The sequence below is a fragment of the Helianthus annuus genome, chromosome 16, assembly GCF_002127325.2.
Source record: "Helianthus annuus cultivar XRQ/B chromosome 16, HanXRQr2.0-SUNRISE, whole genome shotgun sequence".
In the NCBI taxonomy this organism is placed as follows: Eukaryota; Viridiplantae; Streptophyta; class Magnoliopsida; order Asterales; family Asteraceae; genus Helianthus; species Helianthus annuus.
The window spans coordinates 117081372-117090752 of record NC_035448.2 but is presented as its reverse complement, the minus strand read 5'-3'; the positions used below and the strand labels follow the sequence as shown (position 1 = coordinate 117090752).

Here is a 9381-nt window from a genome sequence, read left to right as displayed (position 1 = left end):
GTGAATATGGTTTTTGGTTCCACGTATTTTTTTATTTGGTTTATTCTGTTTATTTGGATAACCGAATAAACCGTTAATTTAATTAATTATTAAATAAAAATAATAATATCTATTAAACTATATACAATTTATTAGCCCAAAATACTAATTGTTTGAAGATTATTTATATTTTGTGACATTAGACTTGTTGACTATTTATAGTTTCTTTGATCTATGTTTTGAAGTTTTAACTTTGTGGTTGTGTGTACGTATATTTTATGGATGTGTTTGTGTTATTTTGCTATGAACCTTTCTTTTATTTATATTATTAAGTTTAAATTAGTTGCTAACCTGATGTTCGGAAGTTGGAACACAAACATAAATATGAATTAGGAAAAAAAAATACTTAGGTACGATTTGGTTAAATTTTGTTGAAATTGGTTTATTTGGTTTCTAACCAAAACCAAATCGAATTGAATTTGGTTTGGTTCGGTTTGCATGTTCCTAATTTGGTTTGGTTTGGTTTGGTTTGGTTTGGTTTGGTTTGGGGTACAAAATTTTGAAAACTGAATAAATCGAACTGAATTAACCAAATAAACCATAAACTAAACTAATGAACACCCCTAGGTGGGATGACATTCACTTTATCCACTATAGTGGTGTAAACATAGTACACGTGAACTACTCGAAATTGGATTGTTAACAACTCAAACTGAGCCGAGCTTAACAAACTCAAGCTTGGGCTCAAGCCTAAGACGAAACTCATTTGATATACGAGCTTGAGTCCAGGCCTCATAAAACCTATTTATTTATAGTAGTATAACGTATACAAAAAGATAATAATAATAAAGACCCAAGCCTAAGCCGAGCTCAAGATTGTTAAATCATTCACTAGCCACACTCGAGCTGCCTAAGTTAAAAAATAGCCAACTCAAGCTAAGCCGAGCTCGAGCTTGGATGCTAACCCACACAATAAATTTGAAAATGGGCGCTAATGGACCAAAAACCGCAAGTTAATGTATTTAAACTCATGGAACTAACATTATTTGGCAACCTTATTGAAGGCTGTTATGCATGTTACAATTGTTTTTCTCATAATGTGACACTGCAAAAAAAATTGAAACTAGCTAAAAAATCTTGTCCTGATGAGATTTCATAATGTATAATTTGAACAACAAACCTGTTAGTTTCACCAGTGGGGCGAGCAGAGCGAGTCAGAAAGAGCTTCAACATGCACACAGGGATATGGACTTTGGTACCAGAATAGTAGCTTTTATTTTTCAGTTTCAAAAGCCAAATCAAATATTTGATTGTAGTCATCTACAAAGTGCACATCAAGACCTTCCTTCACATTAGGTGCCAGCTCATCAAAGTCTCTTTTGTTAGCCAAAGGAAATATAATAGTCTTCACGCCGCTTCGTCTCGCAGCAATGGTCTTCTCCTTCACCTATATTCAACACAATAATTTCACGACAATGTTAAAATGAGGTGGAAAATGGGTCGGTCAGGTAATGGGTCAGTCAGGACACATACCCCACCAATCGGAAGAACCCGGCCCGTTAGAGTCACTTCCCCGGTCATGGCTAGGTCTTTCTTGACTTGCTTGTTCATTGCAAGTGAAAGCAAGGAGGTAATCATGGTGCAACCAGCACTAGGCCCGTCCTTAGGTGTAGCACCAGCCGGGACATGTAAATGAACCTTGGAATTTGCAAAAAACGGGTTATCAGGATCTTTTACACCTAGTATTGCTCTGGCAACAGTGTGAGCAATTTGGGCACTTTCCTTCATGACATCACCGAGTTGACCCGTTAGATGAAGTGATCCCTTCCCTTCACCTTGTTCAACCTGTGTAGTCTCTATATATAAAGTGGACCCGCCCATTGCGGTCCATGCAAGACCCATCACAACTCCTAATGGTGTCTGGTCATACATGCGTTCAGCGTGGAAAACCGGTTTTCCGACATAGTCTGCAAGGTTTTTCTCATCAACCAACACTTTCTCCGTTGCTTCATTATCCTGTGAATGACCATAATATATTAAAATTCATGAGAACTTTCGCATATGTAAGTGTTTACCTACAAGATTCATCAGTTAATTTACCTTCAAATCAGGGGTATGAGTAGCAGCTGAAACATTTGTCTCGACAACTTCAGCTTCTTCAATCTCCTTGGAATCAGTTGCATCCTGAGTTGACTCACTAGGTTCATTTTGTGCTCCTTGTCGAACTAAATGCAAAGCAATCTACAAAAAAAGTTGCATAAAACACACATATACCATTAAAAATTAGGGTTTCAAACAGCATAAAAAGGTAAGAAACAGAGCAATGTTAAACATAAAAATAATTACATATAAAGTCGGCAAACCTTGCGGTAAATTTTCTCAATTTGTTTTTGAAGATTACGAACCCCAGCTTCTCGGCAGTAATTTTCTATCAAAGAAAGAAGCGCTGCGTCTGTCAAGTCAACCTGAAAACAGGATGCATTCTGTTTAGCTATGATAAAATAACAGGACAATAAAACACGGTTTCCCTATATATTTTAACATAATTCTTTTACGTCTTACATTTGTTCAAACTAAGTAAATTTTGTCGGTGTGGATGATTTTACATGTATCTGAACTTAAAAAAATAACAAATCGAATTACATGTACATCATCTTTGTTTAATGAGCAAGAGACAGACCTGCTCGGGCTTGACACCACACGCATCACGGGTGTTCTTTTCTAAATAATCTCTGGCAATATGTACTTTTTCATCAGTAATATAACCAGCAATAGGAATTATCTCCATTCTGTCCAAAAGTGGACCTGGTATTGTTTCCACTACATTCGCTGTACATACAAACAAAACCTGCACCACGAATTTGGTAATGTTTATTATATGTGTTAATAATAAAATAGAAAATGTGTACTTAAGAATTTTCATTAACGCTTTATTAATTAATTAAAATCATTTGACATTTCCACTTCCCAGAATTCTTATATAAAGTCGTTTATTTGAAACTAAAGAGATTAGCTTATATGCATAAAAGGTAAAAAAAACAAGTTAAAAGATACAAAAGAAAATGTAAAACCGAACCACATTGTCACTGACCTTTGACAAGTCAATTGGAACATCGAGATAGTGATCTAAGAAATTAGCATTTTGCTCTGGATCAAGCAGCTCCAACATAGCACTTGCGGGATCACCTGCATGTCCCCTTCCCAACTGCAACCAAGATAACAAATGAAACTATATAACTAAAAGCTATTTCCAGTGCAAATATGAAATGTGATTTTACTCATGACTCATGAATCATGATAACATCTACAAAATTGAACTATACCTTGTCAATCTCATCGATAAGAACAAGAGGGTTTGCAGTTCCTACGCTTTTTAGACACTGCACCATTTTCCCGGGCATTGCACCTATATAGGTACGACGATGTCCCTGGTACAGTTTAGATGTTAATACAAAGATATATAGATTATATTGTAATAATAATGCTATTTGCTTTTTAATGGACATATTAAAACTCTTGGTAAAAAAGTTAAGAGAAAAAATAGACAGACTGCTAAGACACTTTCTTTACCTTGATTTCAGCAACATCAGACAATCCACCAACAGAAAATCGATAAAAGTTTCGGTTCAAAGCGCGTGCAATTGAACGACCAATGCTGGTTTTACCCACTCCAGGTGGGCCAGAAAGGCAAATGATTTTTCCTGCAACAAAGATATATGTCTTGTATCAAGCCTCTTTAATTTCAAAATGATACGTTATAAATATACTTAGGATATCTATAAAGACCAACTTAAATGTCACAGTTAAAAAATAAAATGAAAATAAACTAACCTTGTGATGTTCCTCTGAGTTTTCCCACAGCAATAAATTCAAGTATTCTTTCTTTAACATCAGTCAACCCATAATGATCCTCATCAAGAATTTGTTGAGCCCGTAGGACATCAAAGTTTTCATCACTGAAGTTAGTTGTTTAAGAAAAAGAAAAGAAAAGATAACATCAGAAGCAATCGTGACGGAAGTTCTGATCAATTTATGCATGTAATAAAAGTAAGAGCAATTGAGCTTCTTTTAAATAAATGCAGAGTGAAAATGCACCATATCCTTCACACAACACACATGCAATTGTGATTAATACCTCTAAAGCTTCACAGAATATAAATATACACTTTTTGTATTATAAGATAACAGTACAGCGCTATAATTATCAAATTCCAAAAAAGACTGACATACCTATAATTACCCCAGGGTAAGGCAGTCAACCAATCAAGATAGTTACGTGTAACATTAAATTCACTCGAACTGGCTTCCAAGAGTTGCAGTTTCTTCAGTTCTTCTTCGATAACTTGCAGAACATGAGGCGGGATTTTCTCCTTGTTTGGATCAATTCTATCCCTAAATTTATCTGCAGAAACGAATAAAAAATGATTAACTAATCATATAAACGAAAACAGCAATATATAACAAAATTTTATCAAGTGGTAAAATCTGAAAGTTATATGCATTCACGTCATGTAAACGAAAAGAGTGAAGTTACCAGTAAGTGCCGTTTTGTCATCAGTCTCAAGTCCTAATTCCTGTAACAAGATAGCATGCATCGTATTAAATTAAGAGAATAAAGACTGTGACAATAACAAAAATTCTAGATAGAGAGATCGATATAACTAGAAACCGTTACAAAATTTACCTTTTTGATAGCCTTAAACTGCTCATTTAACAAGTAACGGCGTTGTTCAGTACTTATTTTCTCTTCGATAGCTTTTGCTATGGATTCCTAATCACAAACCAACAACATTAAGATGGTATCATAAACAAACAAAAAAATATTAATTGGAGAATTGTATACAATAAGATGCTATCGGGACTTACCTGAATCTTATGTATCTCCATTTCTTTCTTTAATAGTTCAAGACTGAGTCTCAATCGTTTGTACACCTAAATTAAATACACAGTAAAAATGTGAGAGGGTGGAAAATCTTTTATTTATTTATCACCAGCTTGAAAACTTTACGGTGGTTAACAAACATTCCTTTGAAACATTACTATGACTTACATCTAACTCTTCAAGCACTTGCTGGCATTGTAATTTGTTGGAACCAGATATTGCAGCACCGAAGTCTGCTAATCTTGGATAATTAAAATCACCAATATGCTGCAGAAAATATAAGCAATTTAACCAAGAATGATAAAAAAGAAATATTTTAGTTCAGAAATGTGGTAATCAAAAAAGCAGATGCAAAGATTACAGTCCTCCAGCTAAACACTCATTATCTGACCATAAGGGCAGATGCAAATAACTGCATCCTTTGTTCCATTATGAAATATTGGAATTAAATCTCTTACTCGAGCATTGTAAAAATGAGCAAAAATAACAAAATGGTAAGGCTCTAAATTTATGTTACTTTTTGTACAAATTCTTTCATGAAGTATATGAAGCACAGAATTGTGACATTAATGTATCAATAACGAGCACTCACATACTTTATACAGGGAAAAAACACTGTAAAAAAAGTTGATGTATTTATACAATGATCAATATAAAAGCATTTGATGCAACCTTTCCAATATAAGCTGCCAACGTCCCAACTATTCATTCTTTCAGTATATTTCATTTTTGTTTTGTTGTTGGAGAGACAGAATACACTTCACATCCATATATAAGATATGATTAGACTCGATTGTTGTACGATAACAATAAACAGTGAATCAATGAGCATAACTGTATAATACTTTCACACAACTTTACGAACATATAAACCAAATTTAAAATCTATAGCTAGTGTAACCACAAGAATGCTGAACCTGATTGTAGGTTTGAACATGATCCCTCCAAAGAGAACTTGTCTTCAAAACATCTCTAAGGGTTGTTATGACTTCAAATGATGTTGCCTTGATCACGTCATCATCCTTGTTGTATGGCGAATCCTGGAATAAAAAAACGTAATCAAAACATAAGCAGCATAGCATCAAAGAGTGTGATGTCGATGAAAGTAGATTCATATTTATAGTTTCTTTACTTATTGCATCTCCAAATATTTTACAACAAAGAGTGGATGATACCTTAAGATGATCCACTTTGACTGTAAGCGGGTCTTCACTGACCTGTATAAGATGCAATAATTCAAGTCCCAAACAAATCATTAAAATTAGATACAAATGTAACGTATATCTTCAAACAGAGTGCTTTAACTAGAGGTGACAATTTCAACCGTTTTGACAATTTCACTTACCATCTCTGTTATCCGCAGCCGCCTATGACCGATAAGAACAACCTGGTCTCCTTGTATACTTGTAATCTACTTACAAGAATAAACAAAAATATGGTTGATACAAAATAATACAAGCTTAACAATTTTACCACTATAATTTAACAATAGCTGCATCATAAGTACCTGAGCCAGTGTACCAACTTCATGGAGGCGGTTAAGCAAATCTTTGCCCTTGAGCTCATATATATTCTTCTCCGCATCTGAACTGGTGGGCTCAGATCCAGGTTCGTCTTTTACAAGAAAAGCACCAGCATAAGGAGCTTGTCGTTTTCGACTTTCTACCAATGCTGCTAGCAGTTTAGGATCCTGGAAAAGTATATGTAAAAGTTAAAATGACACATGAACGAACATAATTGCGCTAAATAAAACATAATTAGTTAATGTAAAACTAATCAAAGCCCATTAGAAGTAGCATCATCCACCGTATGATGCATCAATATCTGAATACTTCTACTCATCACAAAACTAAAATCTGATTTTAAGCAGAGAAACATAAGTAATTCTAATGAAACCATATCAAAAGTATCACTCTGTGTTGTCAGAAAACCCTTCGAGCGCACGCCTAGGTCCTCAGGCGAGGCGAGTTGCAAGGAAAGCGCCTTGCAGCCATCCAGGCACTATGGTATCGTTCCGGAGAGGTTTTGTTGAGCTTCTGGTGCGGTTCCAGCAAGACTCCAGTCAAGACTCAAGAACTATTAATACCTGTAAAAATCTACAAGTTCCAGCCAAACTGGTTTAAAACAACCAAAGTGGCTCCGGAACCAGCCTAAAGTAGCCCTAAACAAGCCTAAAACAAGTCTTAAATTCCTAAAAAATGGTATGTTTATACTATGTACCTTGCTTATCTCAAGCCCTCGCTTTTTAACCCGCCTAGGCCCAAGGCTCACCCTCCGCGCCTTGCGCCTTATACAACTACGGTATCAGTTACCTAGATTCCTTTACAACTAAAATAAAAGCATAGCTAATGAAGAATCCAAAGAGCTTTCTATTCTAAACATCATATAATTCTTAGCACTTTAGCTTTCTTCCATATAAAGGATGTTTCCATGGTTCTTATATACATATATACATACAATATGGGCATCTTTACTAATTAGTTACTCCTTCGCACCTTGAGTCCCTGTGTTTAGTTGAACGTTAAACAAAAGGCGAAATTATATATTTACCTTGACATATATAGGCATATAAAATCCAGGAAACAAAGGTCTATGCGGCAATGGCAATGCTAACACCTGTGAATTCAACAAAAATTGAAGAACATTTAACTATTATCCTAACAATTGATCATATAAATAACAACTATAACTCTATAAGACAATAACCGTGAGAAAATCATCCGGTTTTTTGATAGCAGTAGGAACAATTGCGGCTGCAGCATTGGATTCAGCATCTTCAACAACAGTATCCGAAGCAGATTTATCACTGGAATCCGAACAGAAGAAAACTCTGTGCACCGATTTAGGGTTTCGAAACCCTAAGACAGAGCGCAAGACTCCGTGAAACGGAGAAGTTAATTTGATCCTGTTGGGTGAATACGACGTCGTTGTGGTGGTGAAACGAGCTTGTTGTAAGCACGAAGAAGACCTTAAAACCTTCAGCATAGCGTCTGCTGTAAAGCAATGATGATGATGGTGAAATTGAAATAGAAATGCTGTGGAGTTTGTTGCAGTGGTTGTTTAAAATGATGGTGAAGAGATGACCGGCGTTTTAGTGTTCAATGAAGGACTTGGAGAACACGAAAGTGTGGTGCTTACCTTTTGACTTTGTTTCGGCCTAAAGCCCACCATAAACCCTCGTTTGGAGTGTGTGTTCCCACAAATATAGTAATGTGGTTGGGGTTTTGATTTTATATGGTGTTGGTTTCACCCGAGTTAAAAAGTTCAATAAAATATTGATTACGTATCGGGTAATCACTGCAAGTTAGGTTGCTGAGGCGATTTTCTTCAATTTTGTCTCATTACTCAAAATTGATCAAATGCGCTACAAGTTAGGTTGCTGAGGCGATTTTCTTCAATTGCGTCTCATTACCCAAAATTGATCAAATGCGCTCAACCTCAACTAGAATCGGATTTAGTTTGTCAACTCGGGGCAAGTTTGACTTGAAAACAAAATAAAACATAATTCTTATGCTAATCATATTAAAAAATGAATATCATTTTTCAAGGAAAAAAATATCAATTTTTGAAATACTTTACTATTTAAACATGTATTTTTCTTTATATTGATATTTACATATTTTGTTATAAATATTAGTAAACTTATGATATTTAACGTGTGTATAATTTCGCGAAAACTAATTTCTTTATAATTTAACATATGCGAGTACTCCCCAAGTACTCGCAACTCCCAGAAGACTGACCTGAGAGCGCTTAACGACTTCTGTAACTGTGGTTAAACGGTTTTTATTCAAAATGGTTGTCGTTTTAGAAAGAAAGAAGGGTACGAAAACGAGGTTAGGACTTTAGTCTGATGTACTATTTTGTGGCGACTAGTAGCAACGAATGGGAAAATGTAGAAGTGATGGATATGATGATGGCAGTTGAGGTGATGGCGAAGGTCATGGAGATGGCGGTGACAGTGATGTGGTGGAGGTTGTGGTAGTGGTGGTGGTGGTGAATGTCGGAGAGAGGGTGGTGGCTAGTAGGTAGCTTTGACGCAAATGCGGTGGTGGTGGCAGCAGCGATCTTCCAATTAACATAGTTTAAGTTAGCAAGTTTTATGATTGTGGTGCAAGTTAACATGTATATGATTTGAGTAGACCCAAATTAAGATGTTATATGATTTTATTAGACACATATTAACGCATAAAGAAACTTGTTTACCCAATCAACTCATTTATTGATGAATGGGTCATGGTGACCACATGTAATTCTCAATCTATTCTACTGTGTTATATGTGGTCACCATTTGGCCGGATGGAATGGGCTTTGGAAGAAGTGAAATAGGAGGCTTTGTGTGAGTTTGTGTTAGGATCGATTCTGTTACATCGTTGACTGCGTAGATCTCGTATCTTGTGCGGAATCCAAGTACGAGAGTGGATCAGACAAGAACAAGCTAATTAAAGTTGTTTTCTATTGACTGATGTTCAATACAATACCACGAAAACAAACGACAAGAGTTTCTCCTCTCTGTCAAC

General features: G+C 35.6%; 1 protein-coding gene across 2 annotated transcripts; it reads right to left on the bottom strand.

The window, feature by feature from the left end:
* Window positions 1–974: 974 nt before the first annotated feature.
* Window positions 975–8042, bottom strand: LOC110918283 (lon protease homolog 1, mitochondrial). Of its 2 annotated transcripts, XR_004883673.1 has the most exons (21): window positions 7568–8042; window positions 7412–7477; window positions 6369–6551; window positions 6207–6272; window positions 6037–6078; window positions 5779–5901; window positions 5030–5128; window positions 4846–4911; window positions 4664–4750; window positions 4514–4553; window positions 4210–4381; window positions 3811–3935; window positions 3550–3680; window positions 3303–3407; window positions 3071–3184; window positions 2660–2827; window positions 2343–2444; window positions 2080–2220; window positions 1513–1995; window positions 1160–1426; window positions 975–1084 (listed from the first exon to the last, which is right to left on the bottom strand). XR_004883673.1 is itself a non-coding variant. In XM_022162625.2 (20 exons), the coding sequence occupies exons 1-20, from the start codon at window positions 7844–7846 to the stop codon at window positions 1253–1255; spliced, it is 2766 nt and encodes a 921-aa protein (XP_022018317.1). In that variant the 5' UTR covers window positions 7847–8038; the 3' UTR covers window positions 975–1252. The 2 variants fall into 2 exon arrangements, 1 of the variants encoding a protein (XP_022018317.1); XM_022162625.2 differs by having other exon boundaries at window positions 975–1426; window positions 7568–8038.
* Between the last annotated feature and the right edge of the window lie 1339 nt (window positions 8043–9381).

Excerpts from the sequence above, each read along its gene's own strand:
- LOC110918283 (XM_022162625.2), bottom strand. The coding sequence starts at position 7,846 with ATGCTGAAGGTTTTAAGGTCTTCTTCGTGCTTACAACAAGCTCGTTTC. Across the intron at positions 4,382-4,513 it reads TGACAAAACGGCACTTACTG|ATAAATTTAGGGATAGAATT; the intron begins GTAACTTCACTC and ends TCGTTTCTGCAG. Across the intron at positions 3,936-4,209 it reads TTACCCTGGGGTAATTATAG|TGATGAAAACTTTGATGTCC; the intron begins GTATGTCAGTCT and ends AACTAACTTCAG.